Raw genomic sequence first — 18,841 nt, 5'->3', positions numbered from 1 at the left:
TCCCTTCCCCATAGTCAACTCGCATGTATTTACGCAACACTACAACTGTTTGACCATCAATACTAATTCAGTGAATAGTTTCTCAACTGACCGCCATCCATGAGAAGAGGCCACTAAAATCACCTCCGAATTTTCAGGTCGGTATGGCAGTCAGATTGGGCCACGAAAGTCCATAAGGTGAAAGCACAGACAAGGTATACGAGTAGACCTTTCACCACAGACGAGGTATACGAGTAGACTTTTCACCCAATGTATTTTTTCGGCCCATTTTTCTGGGGCTCTAGAGCTCCATTACCATTTCCGTGTCACTCGCAACGTTACCAACAGATTTAGAAATGAACACGAGAAGAAGTGAGACAGAAAATGAAATTACAGAAATTTTATTATTTTTTAACGGAATGAAAGCTGTACGGTCCATAATTGGACAGTAATCGATTAATTTCATTGGAGTAATCAATCGATTAAGGTTATTTAAAAATTTCAAGATTATTAAAATACCTAAGGATGTATCTCATTGATACGTCCGTACAACCGTATGTCCGGTGTATTCAAGTGATTCTATGTACAAAAGCAAGTCAAAAAAGTAGAATAACATTTCTTCGTTGAAGATTTTCTTTCAAAAAAATGTTATTCTTTCCTTTCCTTTCAAAACAGAAAAATGTTATTCTTTCTTTTCTACTTAGTTTTCCACGTAAAACCACCTCTATTCGATTTCACCACCCTTCCGGTACACCCTATATGTTAGCGACTCTTACAATGAAAAATTCGAACAATTTTAATGTATTAAGTTCAATATTTACGCAGGAATTGAAATATTCACGAGATTAAACTATTATAGAACGTATTAAAATAATACAAGTATGTACGTGACTTCCATCGTTAGCAATACAGACGTAGTAATAGGCTTTCGGAGAGTCGGGAAAATCACTACAACTACTACTGTTCGATTTTAATTCAAACTTGGATTCGTCACTCTAAATGATCGATTTCCAGAATGCAATTGGTTTTTTATAATACTCTTGTGCAAATTTTAACCGCTTCAATGCGTTGACTTTAGAAATGTAAGGATGTTTTCTTGAAATTCGACCGTATAGTCAATGAGAATCCAAACTAACCTAGCGAAGAAACTCTATATTTATGATGACCTATGCAAGGCGGATCGCAGCCAATTTGCTAATATTATTTAGTTTTTAATTAATAATTACATTACCCAGCTAAGAGTGATGCGATTATTAATTAAACGCTAAATAATATTACCCAGGTCTCACCACGAGGAGGTTGCTGCGAATGGAGACCCGCCCTAACCGATTCCCAACCACCCTCCATTAAAAAAGAGCTTCTGTGACCAACGATCGTTGGTCGAGGAAGCAACAAACGAAAGTGCAACCAATGAAAGGTGCACAACCAACGAAGGGAGTATGTGAACCAAAACGAGAGTTTTTATTTAAATAGAACCCTGCCTGACATAATAATTAATATAGATAACGTTGGTCGAAGAAACAATAAACGGAAATGCAACCAACGAAGTAAACAACCAACAAAAAAGTTTTCTAAGAAAGAATTTGTTAATGCCCATCAACAAAACAGAGAAGTAGACCAAAATATAGCCTGCCTGATAGAATAGCTAATACAGACAACTAAACTCCTGCCTAACTAAAAATCTAAATTAATTCACATCCTACCTATCTGATTATTTAACAAAATACATTAAAATATGTACTTCCTTGATGTTTCTGTTGTATTTTCTGTTTATCCCACGATGATTTCCTGAAACACAAACAAAACAATATGAAACAAAATTGTAACAATTCTTAATTCTTACTTCTGTAAACCTACAACTTTCATAGGAATATGCTCTGTAACAGAAATTTAATAGATTAGAAATAGAACAAACAAAAATTTGACATTCGTAAAACTACAGATACTACAACTCCAGGCAAGTGTAGTGACAAAGTAAAAATAGTACATAATATATGTTACTTTGATTCTACAATGTATTTATCGCGAAATATCTTCTTGCACGTAAATCTAATGATATATTTTAATAAGTAAAGAAAGACTTTGGTTATCTTCGATATCGAAGATACCCAAAGTCGTAAAATCAATTATGAAAGTGAATTTAATTACTGAAAAATATAAAGAACAATCGGAAACTACACATTTGACACTAATTTTAAAATGAATATAATTATTAGTAAAAGATATTAGAATCATGACTCTACTTTCGATCGACGGTACGATATTTGTCATACTAAAAATCGCGGCGTGCAAAAACATCGCACGCTTAAATAAAGCGCGACGCGACCCGACGCGTGCTCATAGCGTGCAGTGAGTGTGGGTATCAAATTGATCCCCCCCAGCCTTGATTATCAGAAAATCAAGTCACGGTTGAAACTGGTCACTCTACTTCTCTACGTACACCGCCGGGTCCTAGAGAACACACGATTACAAAAGGACCCGACTTAGTACTGAGAAAGGACCTGAATCAAGACCTCTCGACGTCGGTTATGCTCTTTTCCGGATAAAGAGGAGAATAATCCCTCCGCCAAGGCCCCACTTAAGCTGAACCAAGCTGCACCGGGGTTGAAGCGGTTAGAGTTATCAGACCTACTACACAGGTGATCACGTGTTTCATTCCATTAAACAGAGGTGATCGAGCAAAACTCTCTGGTCCTTTCAGTCAAGACATAATCTCGGAAAGCGAGAACCAGAGAACGAGCGAACAAGAGAAAGTGATGTATGTACTCATTATATATTCATTTTAAAATGAGTGTCAAATTAAAAATAATTGAATCTACTATGACATTTGTCATCTTAAAAATCGCGGTATGCAAGAAGATTCGAATTTTAAGCAAAAGATCCGAAGATAAAACAATATACATGTGTTACTACTCGGTCATTACACTTGCCAAAGAGAGCACGTATACAACCAGTCACCCATGTCGGTTAGGATCTTTCGTCCTAACCGACATGGGGGCCGGAGGAATAAAAATCATATGCAACTCACGGATTCTTACTGTTACTCACAACGGCCCGGCATTGGTCAGCATTGGTCAGCATTGGTCAGCATTGGTCAGCATTGGTGAGCATTGGTCACTCCTGGTCATTCCTGGTCAGCTCAGTTCACTAATGGCCAGAGGTAGGCCCCCGAATTCGCGAGACCCGATTCCCCTGGGAGACCCAGGGATACTGAGTGAGTACGCTAGCAGTGACTCCTTATACCTCTTTCTAAGGTGGAAGAGTGGGGCTACGGAGACCAAGTTGACAGTTAAAGACAGTTTGGTCTACCGAACAACTATTTCGGTTGGCCCTACCTTTTGGATTCCTGGACCTTTGATCTTGATGTCAGCCTCACTGTTGACCATCGATGACCGTTACCTAATCGTTGTTGACCAGCGAATAACCAACGACCCATTAAAACCACGACCAAGTCGAAGATTAAAGCCTTTTTACAAGGATCCTCTTAAAATTTAATGCACGATCTTTTTAACATTTTGCTCCATTTTGAAGGAGTGTACCTCAAGACTAGGAAATAAAAAAATAAATGTTAATCGGACATCGCGGATAGTCGATACAATAAGACATACAGTAAGGAGCATAAGTGACCACAAGTTTTGCATAAATCATTATTTATGACTAGGAATATAAAAGAATAACAAAAAATAGACATTATAATTATTTTTATAACAGTTAGAATTAATATAAGAAAGTCTTTCAGTAATTAACATCTTGTTGTTTATGAATAATACGAACTCATTGACTCAGTTTTGCACCACGTTCAATATTTGACAATATTTAATATATTATTCATTTTTAATATTTCGTCCATAACCCTTTTGCTTGCAAAACTGCACTGATTCTCTTTGGCATATTTTCTATTAACTTTTTACAATAATCTGGAGATATTTGTTCCCACTGTTCTTGAATTCTGCTATGCAAATTTGTGATTGAAGTTGGTTGGTAGTCATATGAATCCCGAAGTCACGAGCTGACCCTTTTGACCAGTAACTCGGTTCGGGTGTCGCGTATCTCGTTCCTTGCGTAGATCACTGTTGATCGACATCGCGTCGTATCGCGTCGCGTCGCGACTCCCTCGATTTACCTTCATCCCTTTTCAAACGAAATAATTACTTGGTACAACTTCACTAGAAGATCGAAGGAACATTGCTTCCTTCTATCTCTCTAGTTTAGTAATTTAGCTTCTAAGGATGTAAAAGGAAGATCGATGGAACTTTGATTCCATCTATCTCCCTTCGGGTCTCCACTCGCAGCAACCTCCTCGTTGTGAGACCTGGTAATCGGTGTCACCCATGATAGAAAAGTTATTCTTCGTGGGTAACATCGAGTTAATGGCTGCGAATTTAGAATTGCTTCTTGATATAATAAAAGAATTTAGATTTATAGTTAGGCAGGTGTTTGGTTAACTATTATGTTAGGCAAGTTATTTTTATTTGAAGAAAAATTTTTAAAATTCTTTCAACTCTCTTCGTTTGTTGATTCTTCGACCAACGATCGTTGATCATAGAAGCTCTTTATTAATGGAGGGTGGATGGGATTCGGCTAAGGTGGGTAATATTATTTAACGTTTAATTAATAATCGTATCACTCTTAGCCGGTTAATGCAATTATTAATTAAAAACTAAATAATATTAGCAAATTGGCTGCGATCCGCCTTGCATAGGTCATCATAAATATAGAGCTTTTTCGCTAGATTATTTTTGATTCTCATTGATTCATCAAAGATTCTAGAGTATTGTCAAAGACGAAGTATACGAGTAGATCTTTCACCCAATGTATTTTTTCGGCTCATTTTTATGGGGTCTCAAAATTCCATACCATTTTCGTGTCATTTGCAACGTTACCAACAGATTACAACTGCCTGATTACTGTTACCGATGTCGATATAATTCTCAAAGTCATTGTCCTTAAACATAGAGTGCGCTACAAGAGTACTGATTTTTTTCGTGGTTCTTATTTTGATTCGTTAAAACATAAACTTTTATGGAATCGGTGATGTAGATAATATCACAGACGAGGTATACGAGAAGACCTTCCACCTTATGGACTTTCGTAGCCCAATCTGACTGCCATACCGACTTGAAAATTCGGAGATGATTTTAGCGTCCCTTCTTATAGATGGCGGTCAGTTGACGAACTATTCACCGAATTAGTATTTATATTTTTAAACAACCATAACACCTACAATAGTGAATATATTTCAATGATACATTTTTAAGAAAAATCGGCAGGAGAGGGGGTAGGTGCCTAAATTGTTCGGCGAAAAAAAAAATTTCAAATCGTTCTAAAAAAATTATTTTTAGCTAGTGGGATCGATTACAATAATTTTTGGTGAATAGACATACCCCCGAAATCCTACGCACTTTCGAAAAAAAAATTCCTTATCGAAAATATGAAATAGTTGTATGAAATTGCATTCCAAATTTCTTGGATCAAAATTTTCAGTTCTTCGATAAGATCGCTTTAGTGTATACGGCTACGTAATGAGATTAATTATTGTCGTCAGTGGATGATGACGTCATCGACACTGCTCCACTGTCCTCGCCGTCTTTGGTATGGCAGACTGTGTGGGTCAGCCAGATAGGCCCACTCGTCTGCGGGGTCCATTATGGAACCTCTGCTGTATATCATTGACTCACGCGATGTCTGTACTCGTGGTGTTATTTCTGCGAACGTATCGGGACAAAATATCCAATAAAATCACTTGTTTCTTTGATAATTATGCGTATCCTGCTCAGCGCCTTACTGTTTGCACTTAACCCTTATATCCATAACCAAAATATTCACGGTTCAATAACTGGGGCACTTGGCTACCTAAAACGCAAAATTCTTTCTTCACCATTTTCCACCACGTAATGTTTCCAAAGATTTTAGTAAAAAAAAAATACTTGCAATCATAAATAGCATACTTTTGACAACGCGCCAAACAATACATTATCTTACATGTATAACCATTAACTAAGTAGTAGACCATTAAGAAGTAGTTATACTGTCAGCATCACTAGTATGAATTAATACAGCATCGCTTCGCGGATGAAATCAAGGGTGTCGTAGACGTCGGTGAAAACATCGGGTTCTCCACGGGCGCAAGGAACACCACGAGATACAACACCGACCACTTGGTTATTGTAGACCAATGGACTGCCACTGTCGCCCTAAAAAAGACAAATTAAGAGACATTATACAAGCCAAAGCCTAATTTTTTTACACATTTTATTACCAGTAACTCTTTCGTTACGATAGGTCTAATAATTAGGCTGTTCTTAAATTTGTGTTTCCTTTAACTCTTTTGAAATAACTCGTTTAAAATAATGTTTCTCAATGCCAATATTTTAAATTTAGCTCGTTGTAATTTTCTACAATTAGACTCGAGATACATAAATTTTTAAAAACATCTAAATTTCAGTTTGACTAACAAAGTGTCTACAGGATTAAGTTTGTAATATATAGAAATTTGATTACGAGCCTCGTAAAAATGATAATGTGAGTTTCTTAATACTTACGGGGCATAAGCCGATGCCTACTCCATCGTAAGTACAGATAGCGTCAGTTTGGACGTCGAGATTTTTGTATTCTTTGCACTCGTCTAAGCTGATCATCCAGAGGTACAGGTATTGCTGTACGTTAGAAAGGGTGTCGTTTGGAGGAGAAGCCGTACCACCCCATGCGGATACGACAGCGTAGTTATTCGCGGGTGGGTCTGCAGTGGGAAGTGGGATTAGTCTTTGGTACGCGTTGAAAACGATGGGGAGAGTTAGCTGCAAAAATTCAAATTGGCGTTAAAATCCATTGAAATAAGCAAAATTCTTATATTATCCCTTTGCACTCGGCTGCCCCCTCTGAAGGGATATCCAGCAAAGAATTTGGATGTACATTCTAAGAAAACACAACGATATTATTGCTTTAAAGTGATTATATAGGACAAAATACATAAGCGGAGAATGTAAAGAAAAGATACGTTTACTTGGACATTTACTATCTATTTCGTAAGAAAGTGTATTTAAGTTGGTGGTAGGTGGTCGAAGAAAAGTCTCCGAGTGCAAAGGGTTAATAATAAAAGGCAAGATACATATCTATGGATGTGTTATTTGTTTGATAAAAATTGTAATCTCAATTATGAAACCGAACGATGCTTAGCGTTGAACGAATAGAATGCTATGCAAAATTTTTATTTTAATAAAGTTCTATTCATGGTCTTGAGTTACGCAAATTCCGAATTGTGGCTTAAAGATGGTACCACGCTTCTGCTAAAACTATTTACCGAGTCTCTTGTTTGTTCCAACAAACCACAAACTGTTGTCTCGAAGCTAATATCGTATTCACTTTGTGAAATCACCTCCCGTACTCGCCACCAGAGGGCTACTCTTTTGTCTCTCTCGCAAGCGCTTGACCGATCCCTCCGTTGCTATATAAGTACACACTCCTCGGCCGATTACTCAATACCCCGTCGTCAAACGCTCCCCTCTCCTTTCTTTTTCTAACTTCCTACGATCTTTCTCAATATCTGCACCTAGCAAAGCATGCTACAACTTCACTAAACGCAATCCTGGCGGTTGTTGAAATGATATTGTGATTCGCGTATAACGTCATCAAAATAAGATAACGAGTACCAGATGATCTGGTGTAGTTTTGCGTTCTATTTCAAGTGAATTTTATCCATCTTATTGGAACATTGAATCTCAAGATTGACCAGAGGTTGATTTATATCGCGCGATATCTGATTCCTCGTGCAAAGTTCTCTCACCTTCACTACACCAACATCGTTGTCGACGCTCGTGTAGCCATTGTATTGCGGGTGAGCAAACATGTTAGCCACTCTGTGGAATTCGCCACCCCGGTCAAGGTAGATAGTACCAGTGACAACAGACACATCATTTATATAGTTAATGAGGTCTTTCACACAATGTGCAGCGGTAAGGACGTGGTGATCGCTGATAATGGAACCACCGCAAATGTGTGAATCCTGATATCTGATGGACACGGTGTAGGGAAATTGACCAGGTTGTGCATCGTGACCGCCGACCAGCTTCTCCGTGTCATCGGCGCTTACTGAAAATGAAAAAGATCATTTCACAAAAAGGGTATCAACGCGAAGCGTTCAGTTTCCTTTTTTCGAATTGATTTTTACACTTTCCGTTACCTTAAACGAACGAAATATGAATGAACTACATTCAGAAATATTATTATAAGAGTTAAAAACACAAGAAAATGGCCAAAGAATTTTTAATCTCGTACCAAGCAACATACATCTCTTAGAAACTAACGAAAATATCGACTTCACTTTTGTTGTAAAGTAAATGTTTAAAATAAACAAATTCTTTTTGGACGATCGTTAGGAAGAAAAAGGAGGATTATTATTTTTTGTTGTTGCATAGTTATAGAGTTAAGGCGAAAAGAAAAATTGGTACTACGTGTGTTCTAAGTTACTTCGATTTTGTACTATATGTACTAAAAAAAGATATCATCCTCTGTTTAAAAAACCTGGCAGACCTCCTTTTTCTTCCTAATTTTCTAAACGTTTAAATCGTTTATGTTAATTATTTATAAGAGCATTTTTTCTGTCTTACGTTTGGAAGGTACGTAAATACAGGATTCATAAGAAGTGATTTGCAAGATATTACATTTTCGAATGTAATAAAGCTAACACAATTGTTAGTATAACCGACAACTGGTATTTTGTGTTAAAATCTATTTTACGCACTTACCAAAAGTTATGACAAGTAAGAGAAGACTAACGAGATTGCAGAACATGATTGATATTCCTATTGCACTGTTTTTGAAAGTGAGATTCATTATGTCGACACAGTTTATATATTGCTGTGATATTTGTCCTGAACCTTGAGTAACAGATGGGACTAATGATAACGAAACAAATCTTTACACTTAATTGAAGAGAAAAGTTTCCATGTATGTAATGCGATTACTAAACTTTTAGTAGTATTTAAATGGATCAGTTTTAATTATTCATTTGTTTTAACGCAGTAATATGTAAATATTTGAAGTTATGTTTGATTAAAAATCATACGGTGACGTAAATGGGCTTGTGCTGCAATAATGGAAACCGATTACATAATTGCGACGACAAATTAAAAATTAAAAATATCATAACAATGACTTTAGGATATTACGTTAGCCACAACTTTATACACTTTAAATACATTAAACACATTGCAATTTTACAATCATTTTTCAAAACAGATATTTTATAACTGCAAAATATTATTAGTGTCAAAGGACTCTCAAACGAAATTTTATGGATCTCTTTATTCCCAATTCAGATACATTAATTTATAACACGTTAAATAATGTTCGAAGGCTCTATCGAAAGTTCAAAACCATCGTTCCATTCTTCGTCATTTTCACATCCGTTCATAGACAAATAATTTCATTTAATTCATAATTCTATTTTTATCATTCGTTTTGAACAAAACACGTAAAGTGATAACACCTTATCATCAAAAGATGCGCGATAATTATTAGAGTTTATGGCACCTTATCTCTTTAGTCATTAACGCGTTGATTATCGTTGGGTGAAATAATTCTCGAAGCTATTTATATTACATAAAATTGGGTTTAGTTATAGAATTTTTTAATAATCGAATATTCGGACACTTTCTTTAGCGAGTCAAATATTCGGTGAAGATAAATTGAATAGTATTTATAAAGGATGCTCTTGTGCCCCACTATAAGTTGATGTATCGCGTATTTTATTAAAAAGAAAACTTTTTTTATATCTTCGATTAATCAAAACAGTTATGGATGTTTTCAGTTTGTTATCATTAAATAAAATCGTTATGTAAACAAAAGGATGTAGAGTGAATATCTAGAAACTACGCATTAAGTAGTGCATTAATGACGTCGAGATTGTTGGGGACACTGCAGAAAATGTCAGGATATCCTTTTGCGCAAAGAACAGCACGAGATGTGACAGCAACAAGCGCGCCATTGTAAACCAGTGGACCACCGCTGTCACCCTGGAAAAAACAAAAGAGAAACATACAAGTAGAATTAATAATATAAATCTCATAAGTTTTATTAACTAATCTTGTAGTACGAAATAAGGGTCTTTTGCAGAAATCTGTAATAACTGAATTTGATTAACGAATCGATTAAGTTTCCAATTCTCTCTAATCAGTTATCGCGAGTTTCTATAATACAGTTACCATTTTTAAAAATTTCCAATCAATAACTTTCCGAAACAGATCTGGTAATGATATTATTTCGCTACTGTCATGGGTAATTAATAAAGATTTAAGTTCCGTTTAATTTGGCGATGAGACTTCGTAGTGGTAAAATGAGTTGTTTCATGATACTTACGCTGCATACACCTTGGTTGACAACATTCAAGGTACAGATCTCCGTAGTTATATCACTGAATACATTCCTGCAATGTTCTGTGCTAATGATATTGACATTCAAAAATTGCTGTCTATTAGGAACACTTCCTGGAGGAGTGGACGTCAAACCCCATCCGCTTGTAACAGCGCGGACATTTGCTGGTGGCCTGCTAGTGGCAAGCGGTATTGGTTGTTGATAAGCGTTGTAATTGATCAAGCCGGAAATCTGCAAAAATACGTATACATTAAAATATAACGTAAATTGTACGGGACGTGTTATCGTTTACTAAACAAATTGTAAGAAGACAGCTAGTATTTGATAATTTAAATACTCCATCGGTTTGCATATTTTAATTAAAATCCGAACTCGCGTACTTTTTGCTTTCTCTACGCTCAAAGCAAATCTTTTTTCTTATTACCTTCGTCCATTCTAACGTGTACATGTATTACATAACTCAACGAAAACTGATCGCAATCACTCGTCAGACGATGCTTTAACTTGACAAGTTTATTTTATCGCCATCGTCGGACTTGTTACTTGACATAATACTTTATTGATTTTAGTACCTACACTTAATATCTTAATATCTTAAGTGATTCTTACCCTGACTATACCGAAGTCTCTAGAACCATCATAATCCTTGATATAATACATAGAGATCACTGGGTAGGAGGTACCACCCTGATTAAGAGAGACGGTTCCAGTTACAACGGTCATATGATTTATGTTTGGCGCAGCGGCAGTCACACAGTGTGCAGCGGTGAGGATGTTATTGTTATTAAGTATAGAACCTCCGCATATGTGTCTGTTCTGTACTCTCAAAGACACTAAATAGGGGAATTGACCAGGTTGGGAGTTAATTCCACCGACTATTCGCTCGCCATTTTGTGTGTCCACTAGCTTTTGCGTTTCATTGGCAATTTCCTTGTTGTCGGCGTAGACGGCAACTATTAACTCCTGAGGAAACTCGGCGCTCACTGCATGAAAAAAAACGTTCACTTGTAGAAAAAAAATTGTGATTTCTGGTATCGATCGATCCTTTCAATCCATATCAGGAGATGGAAATTTATCAAAGAGCACCACATAAGAATTCACCACACATTTATTGCCCAGCAGATGACACGTATAAAAATATGTTAATTGTTAATGAAAGCCATTACTGTAAAAACAGTAACTGCGAGATATATTATGTTCTATATCGCAAGAGTCAATGGTAAACAATTACAGACAGTGAAAGATGTAATTCTAAAGTCTAATCCCCTTTTGGAAACTTTTTGAAATGCAAAAACTGTTCGAAATAATCATAGCAGCAGATTTGGTAAATGTAAATGCAATTTAGTAGTATTTATCGGAACTATTAGCACGAAGGGGAAGAAGTTGTAATTTTTCCAATGGAAATGGTGTTTACTTGCAAACGATAACATTTGTATAAGGGTTAACATTAAAAAGTATAAATTAAAATTGCAAAGGTACGTAAATTATAATGTGTTTAATTGAAGGAAAGAGTAATGGTCCATTTTACAATAATGTACTACATTATGTTGATAAATATGTTCATATATGGAACTTACCAGAAGCGGCAATTGCAAATATAAGAAGGAACACGAGGTTGGAAGACATTATGGAGGTTGTTTACTGCAATGATAGAGATGGTTACTTATTTAAGCTTTATATATTACTTTGCTATCGATTTTATCAATTGATTTACGGATGGTTTGATATTGATTTCATAATTAGTATTGATAACGATGGAAATCTATGGTATCAAATTTAAATCATAGGTTTAGGTCTACGCATTAATATTTATCTACGAGACGGAGAATATTTCCCAACCAAGCACATCCGTGTTATCTTTAATTATTTAATATTTATAGTATCTACAATTTTAGTATCATTTATATTAATCATTTTAATATATTTATATTAAAGTATCATTCTATTTTTGGAAAAATCATTTCATCCAAAAAAATTTTATTTCACATTCTCGATTTATTTTTGTACATAAAATCACCACTTGCTTGTTTATATTATTATTTTTGTTGCACTTCTAGTAATACAAACACTTCTATTGGATGTGCAGTAACGAGACAGCAAAATCTTGAAGACGTTGAAGTTTATTGGAAAAATAGGTTACAGAATTCTTATACATAAGTAAATAATTTTGTATATTTTGTTTATTGCATAATCAACACAAAAGTAGTATTTCGTCACGATTGTAGTTTGGCCGAAGTAACATTTTTATGGATTAAGAATTTCCTTGTTCTCAAGTAGGAGGCAGTCGTAGAGGAAAATTTTAAAGGAACGAAATGTAGTTAGTGTTTGTTTAACGATGTTTACAATATCAAGTTACATTGTTACTTCGCGATGATTATTTCATGTGTTTAAATGATTCGTTTAAATGATAGGTTCTTGAAATTAGGTTTGCATTTTTGTACGAATGAAATCAAGGTTGTCGTAAACACTGGTGAAAATATCTGGGAATCCTTTTGCGCAAGGAATACCGCGAGATGTGACACCAATAACGTGGCCATTGTAAACCAGTGGACTGCCGCTGTCACCCTGGAAACAAAAATTAAAAATGAACATTGTGTATTTTTAAATAGATAATCTCTTTTATGAAAGTGTTTTAGCGATAAAGCTTTCTTTGGACGATATATAACCATCGTGTCGAAAATATTCAGCGTAAATTGTACATTTCCTTTGTTTTTTCTCGATTCTCTTGGGGTAAAGAAGATAACGTGAAGATTAATTGGAAAATATAGTTCTTCTTCTAAAAAAAACCTGGAAGACCAAAATTACCAAATAAGTTCATTGACATTAATAAATTGATACAGGTGTGTCGCATAAATAAAGCATTATACTGATTTATTCATGTTCCTTAAAAGTGAAAGTTAAAGAAACGTTGATAAATAATTTTTGAAAATATCATCATTAAGGTGTATAAATTATGTTTCTCCAGGTATACAATATTAAGAAACGAGTACTTTGTTTTGATAAGTTTCACAGGAATTACTAAGAACGACAATTGCAAATAAAAGAAGCCGTGCGAGATAAACGTGATTGTGATAGTTTTACCATAATCATTATTACGATCATTGATATCTCGTATCGTAAATATAGATTGTAGCGGTTATGGCACGTGTCGTGTGGTCCGATTTTCGAGGTATTGAGAATTTTCGGAAGCCGGCGAGGTCGCGCGTGGATTTTTATTGTTTGATACAAATGATAACGTAAATAATATTGTACTGTTCTAAGGTTTTCATTAAATATTTTATGACATTAACTAATTTCACGAATCTTATCCGTAATTTACCATTTTTACAGTACAATTTTAATTTTTATAAATTTATAATAAAATAGATTATTTACAACTACGGTCCGTAATAGTGAACCAATAGTTTTGCATATTACTACGTATTTAACATCAATTAAAAATGTCTTATAGTATCGAACATTTATTAATATAATGTTAAATTCATTTTAGGTAGCAGTTTATTTAACTTTCTTAAATTAATACATTTTTTCATACGAAGCTTCATTTTAAAGGAAATGAAGCTTGAAAATATTGCGTGTAGCAGGGACATGAACATCAGCAAAAGTAGAAACAGTGAGTAATGGGCAGACGTAAAGTTAAATCATATTCGATAGAGTTCGAGTTGGACATCGGTATAAGTAGAAACAGCCAGTAATGGACAGACGCGCCAGCTAAATCCATTCTAATTCCAAAGTTGTTTTTTTCAAAAATGAAGCTTCGTATGACAAAATTATGTTCTTTCTTTTGCATTTATTTTTCACGATCCCCATCGTTCGAACACTCTTACACCGATTCAAGTTTCATCGACTCAGATTTTTTATAGAAATGTTTCTATTTACCCTGTTTACGGTACTTTACGTTATCTCAAAAATCATTTACTGCCCTATGAAGTGAAGTCTGCATAAAAGAAAACGCAAATACATAGAAATCTGTCTAAGCACCTGTTTCTAACGGGCGTTTACTAGGGAAAATCCATTACGCGGAAGCAATTAGTAATATATCACTATCCCTGTCAAGAAATAGTGTTACGTTTCAATATATCGTGCAGGCACGGTTCATTAAATATCAATACCCTTACAGTAATTAATCACGCATCGATTCTCAGAGATAATCGATTGGCAATATCGTTAGAGGCACAGAACGAGCGGGAAAGGTGTCGGCCGTGAGCGTGATTCGGAGATGTTCGTGTAAAGTCACTGGTGAACGTGTCTCTGGTTCACACGTGTTCTTTATAGCCTCAACGAGCTGACGTAATTGCATATTTGCATCGCGCCCTGACGTTTCATAAATTTATTGAATCGTATCGGCCATTATCGTTTTTTCTCGTCTCGTTGCGTTATTAGCGATCAAATTCTTCGTTATAAACTCGTCGTTTATAAGGACGATCTCTTAGTTCCACCTCCTGCCGTCCGTGGCACTGGAAATCCTTTTACTTTTCTCGCAACCACATTCGCTACCTTTTTCCTCGATATTGTTCGCGAAACCATCCCCGCCCACTCCTGGAGCTGTATCGACGAAACGAATATTGCAAGCCTGGCCATTAAATGTTCATACGTAGGACTAACCATACTTCCTCGAAAATGTGAAAAACGAAGTTTGAAAATTAGAAAAAGGAAATACACGAAGAATGTTAAATACACTAAAAAGATACGAAGCAATTAAAAATGCGATACAAAAGATTAATGAGTTTATTTCGTCTTTGGGCTCGTTTTAATATGAAAAATCTGAAGGATCCATTATAAAGATAAAATGAAAATCGAGAAAAGTACAATTTTGTATATTGCATGATTATTTCTTTTTTATTATAGAGGCATCCTTTTACTTCTGTGGAGTATTTGGAACGTATTAAAGTAGTGGTCTGTATTTCTAGAACAAAAATTGTCTCGACGCCTGTTTCCTTTCTATAAAGATGAAATACGAAATTCTTGTTCCTGACATGTGGCTGGACGTAACAATGGCGCACAGTAGTAAATGAAATGAAATTTGTAAAATATAAACGTACGGGTATATAACTTCAAAGTTTCATGGCGTTATAGAGCGTTAAACAAGATCAATAGCGTTATACGATGGAATTTTACTATTTACTCGCGTTACTAGAAGAATTAAGGAGCTCTTCGACTGCATGCCCCTCGTAACCTCTCCGTGCCGGTCACTTTAATTGGTATCCTAAATTTTATTGCAACGACGTTCATAGATTGTTTCCACATCTGCGCAACAGACATTAACCTAGACGAGCTGTCGTTCCTGACGCGGACCAGGTCATTTGTTATTAGAATTGCTCGGTAGAGAACCACCCCCACTTCTGTACAACGTAAATCTTGGCCATTAGGTGGACTTGGAGTCTTTCTATCCAACGAGCCCTCAGATTTCACTTTCAACGTTTTAATACGCCCACGCCGAGACCGCGTTTTTATAATCGGAACGTTTAAGTGCCAGTCGTTACCGAGTTCTTGAAAAATACATGTTACCAAATCGTGTCGGTCTTTAGTGTTCTACAAATCACTCTCACACACTTATTGTTAGTTTAATCAAAATAATATCCCTCTTTTAAATTAGCACGTTTTCTCGACCCGAATTCGGATTATATTATTCGGATAACCCGTAAATTATTGAACATACCTTCGAAATAAGAAGTACCGGAAATAAAGTAGGCATATATTCTGGGTTGGTGTGTAAAACATCATATCATAATGTTTTGTTTAAATTGACTTTGTTGAGATTAAGAGTCAACGTGGCAGTAAAAACTTTATTACGACTTTGGGGAGTTTATCAGGGTTGATATATCCATGACTACGCACTGTATATTCCGTTAGCTTATAACTACCTTCCAAAGTAAGCGTGAGTCAGTATCCTTCTTCGTTTTGTTCTTTACCTTCTAATAAAGATTTATATCGCATTACTTTCAAACGTGCTATTTCACTTGAACTTTAATCGCGTACGTTCAATTCCACCCACACGCAAGACGAAATCAACATTTTCGCGCATCAATGTATCGTGCAATTAACTCTAGTTATAGATATCTACCAGCTCTTCTGCGATAGCTTGTGTGTTCGAATCGACTGGCAGTAAATAACCCGTGCAACAATGTTCGCGCAGGGGTGGCGTTGGGGTGTTCATACAGATAGGCGGTCCGCTCGAAACCGACGATCTTCTCAGTCATGCTCGTGACATATTCTCGGAAATTGGACGAGATAATTAAAATGTTGATTACTGAAACATAGCCCTTGTGATCCCGAACCACGGGATACCGTGGTAAACGCATTATACCGGTAGACACATTATTTACCGACACTGCGATAAAGTCCAAGTATTCTCGTATAGAACACTACGTATGTGTGACAGGTTAACATAGCCGAAGCACGATATAAGGCAATTAAACTCGAGGAATGTGCACACACCGTACGGGCTGTCAATGTACGCGTTTTGGTCGCTGCAACATCGGACATTATTATTAATACGGACAAGAAGTAGCCAATAGACTTAAATACTGCACACTGAAGAAAACCATTAAGGGGGCGTGACAGACAATTTTTAACGTGAAAAGATGTGGACGCTTTAAACATTTCTGCTATATTGATTAGCAAAGTTTAACAACGAATGTTAAAAACACATCGAAATCGGCATATTTACCCGATTATTTCTCGGTGAATGTTACGGTTTATATTTTATACAAACAAAGAAATCACGGTCGCATGCAACCAGCAGTGACGTCGATACTAAACAGTTGACAAACAAAGCGTAAGAATGATATGAATTGTATTTTTTATTAGTAAATTGTATTACTACATCGCCCATGGTTGTGTTTACTAAACATCAAAAACGAATTTTAAAAAAAATCGTCAGGGGGTAGGTGCAAAAATTTTTCGGCAAAATTAAAAAGTTTCAAATCATTCTGAAAAAATTATTTTTAGTTGCGGGGGTCAATTATAACCATTTTTGGTCAATAGACATATCCCCGAAATCCTACGCATTTTCGAGAAAAAAATTCCTTACCGAAAATATAGTTTCTGGCCAGAAATGTCTGCTCGAATTTTCATGCGAATCTTTAAAACGTCATAACTTCTGAACGGATTGGGCGATTTTAATGTTTAAAAAAGCGAACTACGCGTATTTTGGTGGAGAATATGTACAAATCGCAAAAATATTCGAAAAGTTGGTCCATGACCCCGCAAAATGAGAAAAACCCCATAAAAGTGGTCCAATTTTCAAATAGCCATAACTCCTACAATAGTGAATATATTTCAATGAAACTTTTTTCTGAAGTAGAGTTCATGGGTACCTACAAAAAAGTATTAGACAACTTTTCTGTAGGGCGTCAAACAAAATTACTAAAAATGAAAAAGGAATTTTTAAGAAAAATCGACAGGTAGATGCCTAAATTTTTCGACGAAAAAAAAAAATTTCAAATCGTTCCGAAAAAATTATTTTTAGCTAGTGGGGTCGATTGCTATAATTTTTGGTAAATAGACATACCCCGAAATCTTACGCAATTTTGAGAAAAAAATTCTTTATCGAAAGTGTAATGTGAGTTCAGAAATTATGCATATGTTTAAAATATCATAACTCCTGAACGGATTGGAGGATTTTAATGTTTCGAAATGCAAACAACGCATATTTTGTTGAGAAAGTTATTTCTTAATCCCGTAAAGTGAGGATTCCCTCATAAAATGGTCCAATTCCTCGTTTTTATCCGGCATATTTGTTTAAAAATAAAATGTTTTTCGTGGAACGTTTCATTTTCGAAATAATTGAATTTGAATATTTATGAGATACACGTGCGATTGAATACATATGAATACATCTGTCTAGCACGTCTGTCCATTACTTACTATTTCTACTTGTCCCGATGTCCAAGTTGCACTATGTTGCACGCGTATCCAATCAATTTTAAAGTTGATTTTCTCTTACATTTGCAATATCTCAAAATTTTATTTTACATTCATGACTTGTAAAATCATTACCGTGTTTCGAATTCTACGTATTCGAGGTCATTTATATTGTGTTCGACCAGTCTCAGATCGTTTGTATCAAGTGTCGTGAACGAATCTGGTTTATTTTAAGCAAGACTTGGATCGTTTGCATTCGGATTGATGAATTCAACGAGTCCAAGATCGGTCATGCCAGGTTCTACGATTGAAAGAATATACATGCGTATTTCTAATAATAAAAAATGTTGTACATTCAGAAGATTAAAAGATAAAGAAATAGCTTTCGTCTTACTGATTGCTTTAGATCTGTTTCTTTACCGTGAACTATTTATCGATGATGTGTTCGCAAGTCGTTGATCTAATACCAAGCTTATCTATCATTGTATTTGGTTTTACGATATTTCGCCAATGAGGTCACGAGGCGGATGAGGTGAAGAATTTATAGCCACTTTTAGAAAGGAAGGTCATTCTATGTGTACCCCAGACAGTATGCATTGTGCCATAAGAAAACCAAGAGGTTGGC

General features: G+C 35.6%; 2 protein-coding genes across 2 annotated transcripts; both read right to left on the bottom strand.

Annotated features, from left to right (window-relative positions):
* Positions 1 to 6,029: 6,029 nt before the first annotated feature.
* LOC143344883 (chymotrypsin-1-like) lies at positions 6,030 to 8,263 on the bottom strand. The gene is made up of 4 exons (XM_076771447.1): positions 8,254 to 8,263; positions 7,763 to 8,067; positions 6,522 to 6,776; positions 6,030 to 6,173 (listed from the first exon to the last, which is right to left on the bottom strand). The coding sequence occupies exons 1-4, from the start codon at positions 8,261 to 8,263 to the stop codon at positions 6,030 to 6,032; spliced, it is 714 nt and encodes a 237-aa protein (XP_076627562.1).
* A 1,507-nt stretch (positions 8,264 to 9,770) lies between these two features.
* Positions 9,771 to 11,986, bottom strand: LOC143344122 (chymotrypsin-1-like). Its single transcript, XM_076769882.1, has 4 exons — positions 11,928 to 11,986; positions 10,960 to 11,333; positions 10,336 to 10,581; positions 9,771 to 9,992 (listed from the first exon to the last, which is right to left on the bottom strand). The coding sequence occupies exons 1-4, from the start codon at positions 11,974 to 11,976 to the stop codon at positions 9,849 to 9,851; spliced, it is 813 nt and encodes a 270-aa protein (XP_076625997.1). The 5' UTR covers positions 11,977 to 11,986; the 3' UTR covers positions 9,771 to 9,848.
* Positions 11,987 to 18,841: the final 6,855 nt, after the last annotated feature.

The sequence above is a fragment of the Colletes latitarsis genome, chromosome 1 (genome assembly GCF_051014445.1).
Source record: "Colletes latitarsis isolate SP2378_abdomen chromosome 1, iyColLati1, whole genome shotgun sequence".
NCBI lineage: Eukaryota > Metazoa > Arthropoda > Insecta > Hymenoptera > Colletidae > Colletes > Colletes latitarsis.
Note: the sequence above shows the minus strand (reverse complement) of the source record. Positions and strands in the feature narration are given on the sequence as shown.